The sequence below is a fragment of the Cricetulus griseus genome (assembly GCF_003668045.3).
Source record: "Cricetulus griseus strain 17A/GY chromosome 1 unlocalized genomic scaffold, alternate assembly CriGri-PICRH-1.0 chr1_1, whole genome shotgun sequence".
Lineage (NCBI taxonomy): Eukaryota > Metazoa > Chordata > Mammalia > Rodentia > Cricetidae > Cricetulus > Cricetulus griseus.
The window spans coordinates 215,263,517-215,280,828 of NW_023276807.1; the positions used below are offsets into that span (position 1 = coordinate 215,263,517).

Here is a 17,312-nt window from a genome sequence, read left to right on the forward strand (position 1 = left end):
GATGGTGAGCTCTCTATTTTGACAATGTACATACTGTAAAGAACTGTCCAAAGCCTACTGTGATAGAGCTGAACATTTAAAAACTATGGTGGTAGCACTTATTTTATGTGTTCTTCTTATAAGATGGAGTCCCAGTCCTACTCTGCACTACTGTGGCAGCAGTGTGTGTGTGTGTGTGTGTGTGTGTGTGTGTGTGTGTGTACACCAATATTAATAGACATTAAATGAATACTATTATAGTTATGTAATATTGTGGCTCTCAGCATCCTAGACACTATAGGAGGCCAATGCAACTCAGGACAGTTTGTGTCGGGGAACTCAGCAAAGAGACTAGGTGACATAAGTAATAAATTAACTTTCTAAGTAAGAGTTATCTTCGGAGGTAGGCCATAGGTGAGTCTAGGAGAAGGCTTGCCACTGGGCTGAGTGGAAGAGAGCCTTGTAGGAGAGCAAGAGCCAGGGCTGGCTGTATAACAGCCATGTTTGATGCAACAGTGGAATATAGATCATAAGCTGGAGCTTTCGAACAGTGGTTTCCTGATTTACTCTTCCCAGTCATGTACTTCTAGAAATTTTGAATAATGTCATGTGATAAAACTTTTTGGGGAGATACTACATACATCTCTACTCACCTCGGATAGGGAGCCCACAACAGACAAAAGTATCGATACCACCTTACCCTTAATCATCCACCTAACACAGTGTAGGGGCATCTGAGAGGAGAAGCCTCAATTGAGGAATTGCCTGGATTAGATTGGGCTGTTGGCACATCTGTGAATCTTGATTGTTCATTGATGAAGGAGGGCCCAGCATACTATGGGCAACCCCATTCCTTGGGCAGATACTATTGGGCTGTGTAAGCAAGCCAGCCAAGCCTGAGCCCATGGTTTCTGCTTCAGGTTTCTACCCCGACTTCCCTTAATGATGGACTTGGACCTGGAAGTATAAGCTAAACAAGCCTATTCCTCCCCTATGTTGCATTTGGTCAGTGTTTTATCACAGGAAACATAAATAAAAAGACAATGTTTGAAATGAAAAGTAACATCTTTTTCTTTCTTAGGTTGAACAAGTGAAGTTACTTGACCGCTTTAGTACCAACAACAAGTCACTGACGGGAACCCTGTATCTTACGGCCACACATCTGTTATTTATTGACACTCAGCAAAAAGAAACCTGGGTAAGGTAGACTATAGCAGGACTAGCTACTGTTGAAGTAATGATGGACTGGTTGATTTTTGTTAGTTTTATTTTTGTTTTTTGTTTTGGACATGGTCTTGCTTTGTAGCCCAGGCTGGCCTTGAACTTGTTGTCATCTTCTGGAGATCTGGAATCACAGGCCTGTGTAACAGATCATCCAGTTTTTTTTCTGTCTTCAAGTGACCTCTGCCTCCTTTCTATGAGTCATTTATATCATTTGTAAAATGGAATTATGTTAATACACTATTTTTAGCCTCTGTGAAAACTTAGAAAATGCCTCTTCCTTTAGTTTTTTAAAAGTCTAGGTAATGGTTGTACGTATTAACAATCATATGGATTGTATAGTATATTCCATAGCATTTTAAAGACAGATTACATTAGGTGATTTATTTTTTTGGTATACTTACATAACTGTTATATATATCCAAATATGCATTGTAGGCATACTCTTAAGTGTATTTAAAAGTGTACATACGCAGATAGATTGCAGTGGATGCTTCAACAGCATGTTAGATTTGAACTGTATGGGTCCAGTCATATGCTGAATTGTTTTTTTTTCTCTATTTTGGTTTTAAGATTTATTTTTATGTGTACATATGTATTTCTGTGTAGGGCTGTGCGCATGTATGAATCACATGGAGTACAGAAGAAGACATTAGATCACTGGAACTGGAGCTAACAGTGGTTTGTGAGCTACTTGACATGGGTGCTGGGAACTAAACTCAGGTTCTCTGCAGGAGCAGTACGTGCTCTTAACTGCCCAGCCATTTCTTCAACTCTTCTTTCTTTTCCTGTTTGTTTGTTTTCTTTTTAGATTACAATTTGAAAAGAAACAAAATTAACAGGCAAATCATGAAGCATAGAAGTAGTGCATAAATCAAGAAAAAGTTAAATGTGTCATGGATGCATTAAACATGTGGTCATTTTTTTCATTTACTATTACAAAATAAAATCTATTATACAGAATTATCAAAATTTGCACATATAGACACAAGGTGTAGATGACATCATTTGGAGTTAACGTACTACATAGTATGCTACTGAAATATTTCTGTAGCCACTTGTGTTACTAGTGCGGCAAGATGAACAATTCCAAGAATCTGCTTAAAGTGCTGTGAGCTGCTGACCATCAGATTATGAGCAGATGCTGTTTATTTCTCCAGGAAATTGCACAGTGCAGTAAAAGTGATGGCCCAGGGACCTCATGTACTTTCCCTGTGTCTGCTGTATAACATAAAATATGTTAATGGCTTATAGTACAGGAAATACATGTAGTCAGTAGATTATTAGCAGTGAAGTGTGGGGAGAGCCAAAGTTAAGCTTGGGCTTTTTACTGGGATGAAGGTGTTGATGCCCCCAATCCTGTGATGTTGAGAGTACAGCTTCACAAAATCATTTCTTTCTACATAAGTGCTGGGGTTTCTCTTAGACATTTTCCTGGGAGTGAGAAGACATTGCTAGGTCTTGTAGAAATGCATATTTAAACTTTCATATTATTCCTTCATAAAGGCTGCTTCAGATTACTCCTCTCAGTGAAGTGTTAGGTTTTCCTGTTTCCTCCGCAACAGTGGCATTGCCACCTTAAAGACCTCTGCCTATCTAATTCAGAGGAGCAACTGGCATGACAACTTGCTGAGTCCAGAGGTGTCATCCCTGTGGATATTTTGGCTCTTAAGTTTTCTTTCTGTTGGATTATCTTTCCTTTTTATTTCTATTTATTGACTTTTAGAATTTATTTTAATTTTTTTGTGCTAGAGAAGGGTTTTGACTGTGCAAGGCAAACATTCCACCACTGAACTACACCCCCAGCTCTGACTTCTGAGTCTATAAAGAGTTCTGGGTTTGGATGCTTTATCAGATTGTGTGTCATCATTGGCTTTTCCCAGTTACAGCTAGTCTTTTGTATGCTTTTGTGTACATGTCTTTTAACTAAAGTTCACATTTTTAACAGATTTTTCAGTTTTACCTTTTATGGTTTTCTTCATTTGTAGCACACTTAAGAAGCCATCCTGTGTGTCAGTATAAGGAAGCGGCTTCTGTGGTTTCTTTTCTGAAGCTTTCAAGTGTTACTGTCCACACGTCAATTCTTAACCTAACATCTAGGAAAGGCTTAGGGGTATGGTTTGACATCCATTTATTTGATACCATTTATTGGCTGCTTCATTCCCTTTGTCACTGGACCCAGTTCTCTCATGATTAAAGCTTCTGTGTATGTGGGGGCTGCTGTTGAGCTGCCTGCCCTGCTGTCTTCACATATCAGCTACACTTTACCTGTCTCACTTCTTTGTTAACAGTAGCTTTTTGTATGTGTTGATATTTCAGATTGCTGGTCCTCTCAGCTTGTTCTTCAAGGTTGTCATGACTACCGGATGCCTTTTCTTCCCTTATTCACTCATTCCTTTAGCAGAAAGTTACTGAATACCTGCTGTGTTTTCATATCACTATTGTAGGTGTTTTGGAAATAATAGCCAGTCTTAGCATAAAACTTCTGTTCTCATGGAGATACTCCAGTGTGGAGAAACAAATGATAAATAAGGAAAATGCAAATTACACCCTAAGTAGAAATACAGGAAAGGGATGGCATACTCCAGAGGGAGTGTCTCGGCCACATTTCTTATAGCCCCGATCCTGTCAGGTTTTGTGATCCCCATTTCATAGGTGCAGAAGTTGAAGCCAAGGGATATGTTGACACAGACAGTGTCACACAGTCCGGGCAGAGTAATAAAGGGGACTTAGTGCAGTGGTGCAGCACTGGCTCAGAGACTGGCTCTGCTGCTTGCAGGTTGGGTGCTTCCTACTGTGACTAGGTTACTATCAGACAAAAATGCCAACAGGCATCTGAAGGCTGGGGGTGGGCGTGGGGCTTTCTTCAGCATTCTCTCCTTTTAGCAGGGAGTTTTACCCAGGTGACCTTGACAACGTTCCATTTGTTGAGTGTTGGGATATTGGGACATTTGGAAACACCTATTTGAATGGAAGGCAGTGAATGCAGGTTTCTGACTTTTCTTTTTGTTTTTGAGACAGGGTTTCTCTGTATTGCTTTGGAGGTTGTCCTGGAACTCGCTGTATAGACCAGGCTGGCCTCGAACACACCGAGATCTGCCTGCCTTTGCCTCCCTAATGCTGGGATTAAAGGCGTGTGCCACTAACACCCAGCTGGTTTCTGACATTTTTGGTATCTTGGTGAAGATTGGATTATTGCAAGGAGAGAAGGGAAGGGAAAGGCATACCCAGTGTTTCTGCTTAACACCTGTGTAAAAAGGGCACAGTATCTGTCATCATGGAGCACTTTTGTGAATATTAAGTAAGAGAAAATAGATAAAGCCTGTGTTAGAGTAGCAGTTCAGTAAATCCCAGCTGTTCTTACCCATTTCTGAGCAGTAGAACCAAGATGAGAGGTTGTTTGCCTCCCAGGACAGGGACTCACACACCCCTGGGGTACAGCTCAGAGTATGAAGGCTTTCATTTTCTCTTGTAGAGCTGGCTGTCGTTGATATATGAACGCAGCAAGTAAGGTAAAGTGCTTGCAGGTTGAGGGACAGCAAAGCCATGCCAGCTCCCCTTCCCTCCATTCTTCCCCTTCCCTCCCCTCCCCTCCCCTCTCCTATCCTCTCTTCTCATCTTTCCTGCAGTCTTAGCAGTGTATCCCATTAGTCTCTCCTGGAGTCTGCACAATGGGAGCACTGTGGTTCTAGTTTTTGACATTGGGCCCTCTTCTCACTGTACGGATAGGCATTCTTTTACACTCACGTGATGTCAGGCCCCTTTGTCACTCTCCTGAAAATGATATGGGGTCTTAATTGGGACCCTAATAAAGATACAGTATTATCTATAATTCACCTATCTTATAGGTTATTATCCCTAGTTCTCTATGGAGATGGCACTGTTAGGTGGTTATGAACAACTTTTGCACTAGGCCTATTAGTGCAAACGTTAGTGGAATTTATTCCGTAAGTATGAGTTCTGTGTGTGCATGAACCATTAGTGCAGTTTTCATGGACACATTATCTCATTAAGGCTTTACCTTTATGTGTTTAATCTTGCATGTCAGCCTTAGGTTTAATATGTACAGTTAATATACTTAGAAATATTAACATAATATAATCATAATTACATAGCACACATATAGTTTTCCATCCCTCTCCTTTCCACTGAAAACAGATATAAAAATAACCTACTAAACAGGATGCTTCCTTTTAAAGTTAATTTACGACTGCTGGATCTCTTCTGTGATTGCGTTTTTATCATTCAGGAACCTAAAACCTGTTCTCCAAAAATGTTTTCTTTAGATATTTTAAGTGATTAGAAATGGTATTGAGAAAGAGCACTGGGGATGATAAATTTTATGTTTTCAAATGCCCATCAAGCCAAATATGTAGTGAGACTTTTTTATTCATACACTTGGTAGACATTAATTAATTAAAACTTTTGTAGTGTTTGGATTGCGAAACAGGACCTTGTACATGCTGGGCAGGCACTCTCCTGCTGGCCTCTGGCCCAACCCCCTCATCCAGCCAGCATATACCAACATAGAGAAACTAACAAAAATGACAACATAGTCTTGGCTCAAGCATCAAGCATTGATATGTGTTAAGTGTGCTAGCATATAACATTTGAGGCTTATTTGAGCCTTCACATTTTTATACTCTGGAGAAGACCGTATGCCATCGCCTTGTGTGTTGCTAACTAGGACATTTGTTTATGCTGTAGATACTACACCACCATATTGCCTCTGTGGAGAAGCTTGCCCTGACCACTTCTGGATGTCCGCTCGTAATTCAGTGCAAGAACTTCAGGATTGTACATTTCATTGTTCCCAGGGAAAGAGACTGCCATGATATTTACAACTCTCTGCTGCAACTGTCAAAACAAGGTATGCTGTTCTTAGAGAGCTAGAGCTCTCATACTCAATTGAGATGGGTTTTCCAGCACACTTTCAGGTGTTATTATTTCATCTTTATGTTATAGTTAGGCTGTATGTATTGTTAACCCCCTCAGTGGCCTAGAAATGCCCCACAATGGTTTAGAAATAATAGAAACTACTGCTTTGAACTGTAAGAATGGTGTCCAATGAAGGAACAATGTAAAGAAAGGCTTTTATATTACAGCCTGAAGTTGTCTTAGATTATATTAACACTCTAACTTTCTGGATAGGCAAGTACCACATTGTATATGTATTTGTGTGTGTGTGCAGATGTGCCGGCAGATGTGTACATGTGTGTCTGGAGGCCAGGGTCCCGTGTCTTTACTTAGGGGTCATCTGCTTTGTTGTTTGAGACAGTCATTTGGGACCGGGGACTTGCCAGTTTAGGTGAGGCTGGCTGGCTGCAAGCCCCGGAAGCCCCCTGTCCTCCCCTCCCCAGCACTGGAATTACAGCCATGTGCTACCTCAGCTGGCCTTTTACCTGGGTGCTGGGGTTGAACTCAGGTCCTGTTGTTTTCATAGAAAGCACTTTACTGACCAACCTAGTTCCCTAGTTGCTCACTGTTTTGTTTGTTTTTTGTCTTTTTTAAATGTGGGTTTTCTCTGTTAATGAAAGAGGTATTACTAAATAGAAAATCACAGAAGGGCCTGGCCCTCTGGCAGCAGTGGCTAGGGTAGTAGATGCGCCAGAGACAGGAGTGGGTCCCCATCTTAGTAGATGGAGGAAGGAGGGATAAGTGCCCTAAGAATGAATCTTACCATTACACAAGCCTGGGGCTCTGAAGGCTTCTGTCCCCAGCATGACTTAGATTACTTGTTTGTATGGATTTCAGTTGAGTGGTTTAGCTGGTGAATGAATGAAGTAAGAGCAGGTCCGTGTTCTGTCGGAGCACACAGAGCCTGATACATTCCATTGTCCTAGGTGGAACCAAGGTACAAAGATGGTTATGAGCTGACATCCTTGTTGGTTTGGATCCATACTGACCTATAAGAATGGCTAATTCTGGGTCTGGAGAAGATGATTCAGTGGTTAAGAACACTGTCTGCTCTTCCAGAGGACCTGAGTTTGGTTCCCAGAACCCACGTGATGGTTCACTTTAAGGTCTATACATATGCCTTTAGCTACAGTCATTTGTTTTATGGAACTTAGAAAATACTAGATTCAGGTATATTCATGTCTTGGCTACCTCTTAAAATTTAGAAGAAAAAAAGGAGGGAAAAATCATGAAAATTAGTTTTGTTTGTAGTCCACTGCCTTATAAATGACATTGTATTGACTTTTATTGTTTTACAGGAAAATATGAAGATCTCTATGCATTTTCTTACAATCCCAAACAAAATGATTCCGAACGACTGAAGGGTTGGGAGATCATTGACCTTGCCAAGGAATATGAGAGGATGGGAGTGCCTAATGGGAAATGGAAACTGTGTGATGCCAACCGAGAGTACAAGGTAGGCCAGCCTCTGGAGCAGGCAGGCCAGAAAATAGTTGCAGAGTGCAGCATGTGGCAGGGTTCCAGCTGTCTGAAGAACGGTGTGCTGCTCTTAACTTCTTTAAATATTTTAAAGGGATTTTTTTGTTTTCTTTTTAGCCTCATAGTTTCTGCCCTATTTTTTTGTGTGGGAGGTGGGGAGGGTATGAGATAGGGTTTCTCTGTGTAGCCCTGACTATCCTGCAACTCACTTCATAGACCAGGCTGGCCACAGTCGAACTCAGAGAGATCCACCTGCCTCTGCCTCCTGTGTGCTGGGACTAAAGGTATGCCCCGCTACTGCCCAGTGTCCAATTTTTTTACTCTCTCCATTTTTTTTTATGTAGGTGCTCAGTGCTATGAACTTGCCTCTTAGAACCACGTTCATTGTGTTCCATATGTTGTTTTATATCTGAGGCACAGTTACACTCCCACAACCACCACCTGGTTGTGTCCATGTAGGGAGACAATTGTTGTTTTAACTAAGCCTCTATCTTTCATTTTACCATTAAAGACACAGGAGCCAGATGCTAGGGTGAAAACCTGATAGCTCAGAGAGGCAGAAAAAGCAGCCAGCTGACCTTCCTCCTCCGCTGTTCCAAACCAGAAAGGACCTCCAAACTCAAAAGTTCCTCCCTCCTACTTCCTGTACATCTCTCTATCCATCTTCCTGCCCCACCTCCTACTCTCTGTTGCTACTTCCAGTCAACTAGTTGCTTGCTCTGTCTCTTGACATATGATTGATTTTATTTAATCCTGTTAACAATAAACAGAAAACTGTTAGATTAAAGGCATGTACTAGGATCATACCACAGCTAGAGGCAGGTTTTTCCAGAAAATAAGGTAATCTTGGGGTTCATAGTGTGATCAAATATCCTGCAACGCCCATAAGTTTGGGTATGTTGTGTATTCATTTTCATTCAATTCTAGAAAGTCTTGTGATTTCTCCTGAGCCACTTTATATTAGGTCTTGAGTTGTTCAGTTTTCATGAGTCTGTAAGCTTTCTATTATTTCTGTTGATGATATCAACTTTAACATGGTGGTTAGATAAGATGCAAGGCATTATTTCAATTTTTCTGTATTGTTGAAACTTGCTTTGGCCAATTTTGGAGAATTTTGAGATGCACATTCTTTTGTGTTTGGATGAAATGTTCTATAAATAATCTGTTACGTCCATTTGGTTTACAATGTCCATTAGCTCCAGCCTTTCTCTGTTTAGATTTTGTCTGGATGACCTGTCTGTTGGTAAGAGTAGGTATTGAAGTGTCCTAACTATCAGTGTGTGGAGGTCAATATGTGATTTAAGATAGTAATGTTTCTTTTATGAACTTGAGTGCCCTTGCAATGGCACTATTGATGTGGTTTTCCTTTGATGAATATGTAGTGTCCATCCCTATCTCTTCTGATAGTTTTGGTTTGAAGTCTGTTTTGCTACATATTAAGATGGCTACACTGCTTGCTTCTTAGGTCCATTTGCTTGGAATATCTTTTTCCATTTTTTTACTCTGAGGTGATGTCTATCCTTGATGCTAAGGTGTGTTTCTTGGATGCAACAGAAGGATGAATGCTGTTTACCAATCCATTCTTTTACTTTGTCTTTGTCTATTTACTGGAGAATTGAGACCTTTGATATTGAGAAATATCAATGACCAATTATTTTTGTTTCCTGACATTTTAGTGGTGATGGTGATGGTGGTGATGATGGCAGTGGCAGCAGTGGTGGTGGTGTGTGTATGCTCACTCTTATGCATGGACATGCATGTATGGTTATGTGTACATGCACACTTCCCCTCTTGATTTTGCTAGTCTGGGATCATTCATTCCCCATGTGTTCTTGGGTGTGAGTTGTCTTTAGGTTGGCGTTTTCCTTCTAGCACCTCCCCCCCCCCCCCCGCCCAGACAGAGTTTCTCTGTGTAACTTTGGAGCCTATCCTGGTACTCTCTCTGTAGACCAGGCTGGCATCCAAAACACAGGGATCCGCCTGCCTCTGAGTGCTGGGATCAAAGGCGTGCACCACCAACACCCAGCTTCTGTAGGAGTGGATTTGTAGAGAAAATATTGTTCAAGTTTGGTTTTATCATGGCATGTCTTCATTTTCTCCTATGGTGATTGAAAGTTTTGGTGGGTATAGTTGTCTTAGCTTGCATCTGTGGTCTCTTAAGAGTCTTAAGTTCTACTAGCATTTAGAATTTCCATTGAGAAGTCAGATGTAATTCTAATAGGCCTACCTTTATGTGTTCCTTACTCTTTTTCCCTTGTAGTTTTTAATATTCTTCCTTTGTTTTGTACGTTTAGTGTTTTATTATATGCTGAGAGGACGTTCCTTCCTAGTCCAGTCTTTTTGGTGTTCTTTATGCTTCTTGTACTTTGATAGGCATTTCCTTTAGGTTAGGGAAATTTTCTTCTATGATTTTGTTTGTTGAAAATATTATCTGTGCCCCTTATCTGGGTTTCTTCTCCCTCCTCTATTCCTATTCTTTTTTTTTTTTTTTTTTTTTGGTTTTTCGAGACAGGGTTTCTCTGTGGCTTTGGAGGCTGTCCTGGAACTAGCTCTTGTAGACCAGGCTGGTCTTGAACTCACAGAGATCCACCTGCCTCTGCCTCCCGAGTGCTGGGATTAAAGGCATGCGCCACCAACGCCCGGCTGTATTCCTATTCTTGAATTTTGTCTTTTCATAGTGTCCCAGGTTTTCTGGATGTTTTATGCCAGTATTTTCTTTAACTTTTACATACTCTTTACCAATATATCCACTTCATTGTGTTTTCAATGTTTGAGGTTCTCTCTTCCATCTCTTATATTTCTGTGGTTCCTGTTTGAGTTCCTAAATTTTTCATTTCCATACTTTTCTGAGTTTGGGTTTTCCTAGTTGATTCTATTTTCATTTTCAGGTCTTGATCAATTTTATTCTTTTCCTTCAACTGTTTGCTTGTGTTTTTCATAGATTTCTTTAAGGGATTTATTCATTACCTCTTAGAAGACCACTATTGTATTCACAAAGTCTGTTTAAAGTCTTTTTCTTGTGCTTCAGGTATGTTGGAATACCCAGGGCCTGCTGTGATAGGTTTGCTGGACTCTAGTGGAGACAAATTGCCCTGGCTGTTAATGTGTTTTCACTCTGGCATCTATCCATCTTGATTTGGGGTTGTTGTAATTGTTGGTGCTGATATCTGGTCTTGTCTTTTGGGTGGGTGTTTTGTTGCTTGGTTTCTTTTTCTTCTCTGGTTCTTAGAGTGTGGCGGCTGTGTGCTGCCTGGTAGGAAATTTATCTGAGATGGTGATAGGTGTGGTCACTGGGGGTAAAGGTAAAATGTATTTCTAGGTATTGGGAGCTGACACTTAGGAATGGGGATGGACTGAGGAGGGGGATGAGCGAGTCCACAGGAGGGAGGAAAGCAGGGTGTTCCAACAGGATCTGATTAGTCCCCTGAGAATGGGGCATAGAGGGGCAGCCACAGCAGAAAGTATGCTATGGAGTTGGGGATGAGACTGGGGGGTTGTATCTGAAGGAATGGAGGGTGACATGAAGATCCACATGCTGCCACTGGCCTCATGGTTTTTGGTTGGAGTTAAGTACTTTCATTTGATATTCCCAGGTCTGTGAGACTTACCCAAGAGAACTATACGTTCCAAAGTCAGCCATCCTGCCAATGATCATGGGCAGCTCCAACTTCCGGAGCAAGGGCAGACTTCCAGTCTTGTCCTACTGCCGGCAGGGCACCGAGGTAAGAGACTTCTCTGATTTTGTAGGTACAATGAACTCAGGCAACACTCTGGAAGAGTACTAATGTTTTGTTTTGTTTGAGGTAGAGTTTCACTATGTAGACTAAACAGGCCTCCAACTCATGAGATGTACCTGCCTTTGCCTCCTGAGTTCTGGAATTAAAGGTATATGCCACCACACTGGGCATTGAATAAATACTAGCTTTTACTTCACAGGTTTGCCATTATAATGTTGATAACAGACATGCTGACTTTTCACTATTATTTTTGAAGTTTTAAAAGAAAACTACCCTGAAATTCTCCTTTCCTACCTTTCTCTTCCAGAAATTCCTTAAGAATGGGACCAGTGAATAGATAGCTGTTTTCTTTCTGTAGTTTTCCTCTAGTTCTAAGAGCACTTAGAGAGATTGGACCAGTGACTAGATAGCTGTTTTCTTTCTGTAGTTTGGCTCTAGTCCTATGAGCACTTAGATTGGATAGCTAGCTTGTGCCAAGACAGGTGCCGAAAGCAGGACGAGATCCCAGCGCATCTGGGCTCTTTCTGAACAGTGTGAGCCCTTCATGTGGGAAGGAGCAGGTAGAGGAAGCATGTCCACACTGTCCACACTGAAGTGGTGGCAGGGTTTGCTCTTCTGTGTGTCTGCACACACGTGTGACTGGCACTGGAATCCAGGGTCTCCTCTCTACCCTGAGCGTCACTCTCACCCCATGGGCACTTTACCTTCCCAGCTTCCTCACAGTAGGGATCGCCTAGGCGCTGTGTTAAGTGTGTCTTCACAAGCTCGTAAAGGCAGGCTTTGCTGATGACTGAGGTTCAGAGATAGCTTCCACACAGGTGCGTTGAGTGCCTTGCCATTTCTGGCTCTCAAGCCTTTGTAAACTGATTTTTTAACATATTCCCTTCCTCACCCAGAAGGCTTTCTTCTTGGGTTCAGGAATTTCACAGTGATGTACCTTGGTATGTCATTTACAGACTACCCAGAAACTCTGATCTCATCTTGGAGAAGATACTTCTCTGTTAATGCAGTGTTTTCTTTTCTCTTAATTTTCTTTGCATTTTTTTCTTTTTAGCTTTTGTTAGTGGGCAGCTAGGCTTGCAGTGTAATCCTCTATTTCTACAGGTTTCCTTCCTGCTTTCCATGTCTTTCTGTTTTCTGGAAGAGTTCTTAGCTGTATTTCCCATCCAACTCTTAGGTTCTTTATTTGTGAGACCGTGTTTTGACATTAAGGGTTCTTTCTCTTTACTGAATTCCTTTAGTTAATTTTCTGTTGTCTGATTTGGTGTCAATAGCTCTCAAGCAGACAGGCTTTTGTTGTTTGTTTTTTGTTGTTTAAGGAATTCTGTGTGCCTCTCCCTCTCCTCATGTTCATGCCTGAAGTTGAATGCCTTTGCGTTTTCTATTTTTTCTGCTATCGCTTCCTCACAGTGTGCTTTTGCTGATGCATCAGCAAAAGGACGTTGTGTGATGTAACAGTTAGGAAGGGTGCTGGGAGCTCATATTCTGCTGGGTAGAGTGAGTGTGTGTGTGTGTGTGTGTGTGTGTGTGTGTGTGTGTGTGTGTGTGCATGTATATGGCTTTTTTTTTTTTTTTTTTTTTTTTTTTTGAGACAGGGCTTCTCTGTGTAGCTTTGGAGCCTATCCTGGCACTCACTCTGTAGACCAGGCTGGCCTTGAACTCACAGAGATCCGCCTGCCTCTGCCTCCCCAGTGCTGGTATCAAAGGTGTGTGCCACCAATGCCTGGCAAGGGTAGATTATATTTTATCCTCTTGTTTAGGGAACTCTAAGGCTTCACTCCCATCCATTGCTGGGTCCAATCTTGATGTTAACTGTCTTTGTAGACTAAAAACTTTGTGTCCAAGGAAGAAAGGTCTGGAGAGCACAACTTACTTTATGTGTGTTTAGCCACTTGTGTTTTCAGCCACACCCTGCTCCTGTAGGTGCCAACTGTGACCTTGCTGATAGATTCCCCTTGCTCCTTCCTGTAGTAGGCACGTCCTCTGCCAAACCAGTTGCCTGTTGTCAGTCTGCTGTTACTGCACATGTCACCTCACCTCTGTTGGCATTTCTTTGTCCACACTTGTCCTGGTGGCCTCAAACACCTTGTATTTGTTAGAACTTTGTTCAGGTAAATTTTAAACAGAAGTTTCTAGTTTACTTCTAGTACCTTAAACTGTAGGGAGTTCCCTGGCCACCTTGGACACACCCTGTTAGCATACATTGTTTATTGGAAAGATAGGCTACAAATACTCTATGGTCTCCTTAGTGATGAGACAACAGGTATAAGAGGCATGGAGAACATTCCTTTAAAACAACAACAACAAAGAAACTTATTTATGCTCTGAGAACTAGAGTACCACATCCAGAAATACAAAACTGACTAAAAACATTTTTCAGATAAATAGGAAAGAACTCATCTATTTATTTATTTGCCTACTTGTTTATTTTTGTTTTTTTGAGGCAGGGTTTCTCTATGTAACAGACCTGGCTGTCCTGGAACTCACTATGTAGATCAGGCTGGCCTTGAACTCACTGAGATCTGCCTGCCTCTGCCTCCCAAGTGCTCAGATTAAAGGGGTGTGCCACCCCTGCCCAGTTGGAAAGAACTCTTGAATATTAAAAAGAATATAACAGTTCTCATTTCCTTCCGCCATTATAATTTTGGGGGTTGTATTTTGTGTGTGCAGGTAAATTGTAGAGACATGTACTTATAATGCTTTCCCCCAGTGATACTCCATTGGAATGTTTCTGTAGAGTTAAGCTGGAGGTGCTATGGATAAGATTGAAAAGAGAGAGATGCTTCTAAAGCTTTTAAGTTTTTTAAGGAATTAAAATATAGTAAAAAAATAAGTCACTGATTCCTTTTTTATAGATATGCCTCCTCTTAGGTTTTCTTTTCTCATCTTTATGTTTCACTTTCTGATGTTAAGTAGAGAAATAAAATTTCAGGTGCTGTTAATTTATATTTTAATTTTATTTACATGGATAGGTGTTTGTCTGAATGTATGTCTGTGAAGTGGGTATGTGCCCGGTGCCTATTGGATCCCCTGGAACTGGACTTACTAAAGGTTGTGAGTCTCCATGCAGGTTCTGGGACCCGAAACTGGGTCCTCTGGAAGAACAGTAGGTGCTCTGACCTACTAAGTTGTCTTTCCAGCTCAAGATGTTAATTAAAAGTTCCTGTTAAGGGTGGGAGAGATGACTTGTGGTTAACAGTGCTTCGTGCTCATCTAGAGGACTCTAGTTCTGTTCGTTCCCAGCACCTATGTTCAGTAGCATATTAGAATTTCCTGTTCCTTGTGTAATGCTAGCCCATCTTTCTTGACTTGAACTTGAGCTGAAAGTATCTTGTAGCTCATACAAAACCTGAAATACAGGTGTGTTCTCCTTGATAGACAGTTGACCAAATGCTGCTTCTTGGGACCTTGGTGTTTTTAATTTAACTTTGGTGTGTGTGTGTGTATACAAGCTAGGTATGGAAATATTTAGTTTCTTAGGAAAAGAGAATATTGGGAAGTGTCTTAGAATGTATTGCTGTGAAGAGACACCATCACCACTGCAACTCTTATTAATGAAAACATTTAATTGGGGCTGGCTTACAGGTTCAGAGGTTTAGACCATTATCATGGTGGAGAGCAAGGTGGCATGCAGGCAGACCTGTGGCTGGAGAGGGAGCTGAGAGCCAATTCTGCCTCTAGATCAGCAGGCAATGGGAAGAAGTATGACACTGAGCCTGGCTTGAGCATCTGAAACCTCAAAGCCCTCTCTCAGTGACACACTTCCTCCAAGGCCACACCTACTCCATCAAGGCCACTCCTCCAATAATGCCACTCCCTATGAGTATGGGGGCCATTTACATTCAAACCACCACAGGAAGTATAGACAGCATGTAGATTCTGACAGGATTTAAATCAAATAATATTTCAAAGTTAATGTCTTCTAATTTTCTTGCTGACTTTAAAACACAGTGTATTTGATTTTAACACTTTAAAAGCTTAGAAAAGGATCCAGATCTTTGTATAAACTGGTTTGTCTTTTTAAAATAGGCTGCCATTTGTCGATGTAGTCAGCCATTGTCAGGCTTCAGTGCCAGGTGCCTGGAGGATGAGAAATTGCTTAAAGCCATTAGTACAGCCAACTCGGGAAACCACTACATGTATGTTGTCGATACCAGGCCCAAGGTATGTATCCAAGTACCATGCAGTCTGTTACCTTTATTGTATATGTCTCTAATTGATGGGAATAAATGTATTTGCCCAGATATAACATACCTGAATTGTAGTTTTAAGTTAATAAATAATGTTATGGAGAAAATCAAGTCAGTCCTCTGAGGGATACCAATTAGGAGACCAGTTCTCTGTGCCCTAGGGCATGATTTCTTCTGTCTCCTCATATATATATATATATATATATATATATATATATATATATATATATATATGAATATATATATGTGAATATATATATATATCATAGCTATACACACACATTTGGAACTACTTCATTTTTGTTTTTTCATGATAGGGTCTCACTGTGTGGCTCTGGCTGTTCTGGAACTCATTATATAGACCAGGCTGGCCTAGAACTCACAGAGATCTTCCTGACTTTACCTCTCAAGTACTGGGATTAAAGATGTGTGAAATATGTGTGCCGCCATGCCACATAAGGAACTCTGGAACTCTTGAAGATGTATTAAGTCTTAATACCTTCCCCCTTTTGTTTTCTTCCTTCCATTTTTCTTTTTCTTTTTTTTTTTTTTGTGTTGTTGTATTAGTTTTTTTGAGACAAGGTTTCATGAAGCATTTGTATTGTGTAGCTAAGGATCCTGGTCCATTCTGACTCTACCTCCCAAATGCTGGAATTATAGGCATGCATCACCATACCCAGCTTATTACTCTTTTTGTTACTAAAACTGTTAATTGACAAAACACTTCATGTTAAAATAATTTGGCCATAATTTGAAAGACTAAATACTAGAGGAAACAATTATTTAATGTAGGAAACACTGAACTAGAGAACTGTAATGAACAGGAAATTGCTGCTCTCCTGGTATCTGTGGTCCAAGTCTAAATTCTTGTCATTGGGACTGAATCCAAATCTGTGCTTCTTTTTATATGCACAGCAGAGAGCTGATTCACATAGGACCCTGAAATTAGAGTAATTACAGTCTTCAGTGGTGACAGCTAACTCTATTTTGATTTCTGTTATAGCATCGCATGCAGAGCTGGTGGGATACACAAAAGGACATTGGCAGAATTATAGTGAGGATTTCTTCAAAAATCTGGAATGATGAGAAAATAAGAGAAAGCGATGAGAAAAAGCGAGTGAGCACTATAGAACACAAGCGATTTTAGGCAGCATTGTGAAAGGAACCATAGTGTATCAGAGTGATTCTCCATCACTATGCAATCTCACAAAAAACAATGGAAATACGCAAGATGAGAGTAATTCCAGTAAATTAGAAAGTATTACAATTACAAATTGGTATTGATAATCTTTTGTTTTGTTAAATATAAAAGACTTCTCAGGACTCAAGAGTTGGTGGTGTCTCATAAGATAAATTGTGTTCTCTTGTTACTGGAGGCTTGTAATCTAACGATTTCTTTTAAGCAATGTTAGATGTAAAAGATGATTATAATATGTATGCTTTGAAGATAAGGTCTGACTGTGATTTGTAGCTGAAAACCTAATAGTTTTTATTTATATAATTGTCATTAATACAGAAAATACTGATTTTTTTTCACTTGCTTTTGTATGTTTAAAATTAAGTGGTGCTGATGTGGAGCCGTATTTTAATTTTACTTCAGTCATCATAGATGCTGATAACTATTGAGTCAGTGGGTACAATTTACCTGTACTTGTTACCAACACAAGGCATATTCAACTTAGGTTATTTTCACCCAGCTTAGGTCATTTTCTTCATCCAGACCCTTATGAAAAGAATAGTAATTATATTAACATTACTGTATGAAAAAAAAAAAAAAAACCAGCAAGCT

General features: G+C 40.5%; 1 protein-coding gene across 3 annotated transcripts in view; it reads left to right on the forward strand.

The window, feature by feature from the left end:
- Positions 1 to 17,312, forward strand: part of Mtmr6 (myotubularin related protein 6) — a 42,114-nt gene that overhangs the window by 10,683 nt on the left and 14,119 nt on the right. The window contains exons 2-7 of one of the 3 annotated variants that reach the window (XM_027390412.2): positions 1,061 to 1,177; positions 5,908 to 6,070; positions 7,416 to 7,573; positions 11,190 to 11,318; positions 15,363 to 15,497; positions 16,527 to 16,640. In XM_027390412.2, coding sequence (XP_027246213.1) covers positions 1,061 to 1,177; positions 5,908 to 6,070; positions 7,416 to 7,573; positions 11,190 to 11,318; positions 15,363 to 15,497; positions 16,527 to 16,640 — 816 coding nt within the window. The remainder of the gene's footprint in view (positions 1 to 1,060; positions 1,178 to 5,907; positions 6,071 to 7,415; positions 7,574 to 11,189; positions 11,319 to 15,362; positions 15,498 to 16,526; positions 16,641 to 17,312) is intronic. The other 2 variants (XM_027390414.2, XM_027390413.2) reach the window with 2 other exon arrangements.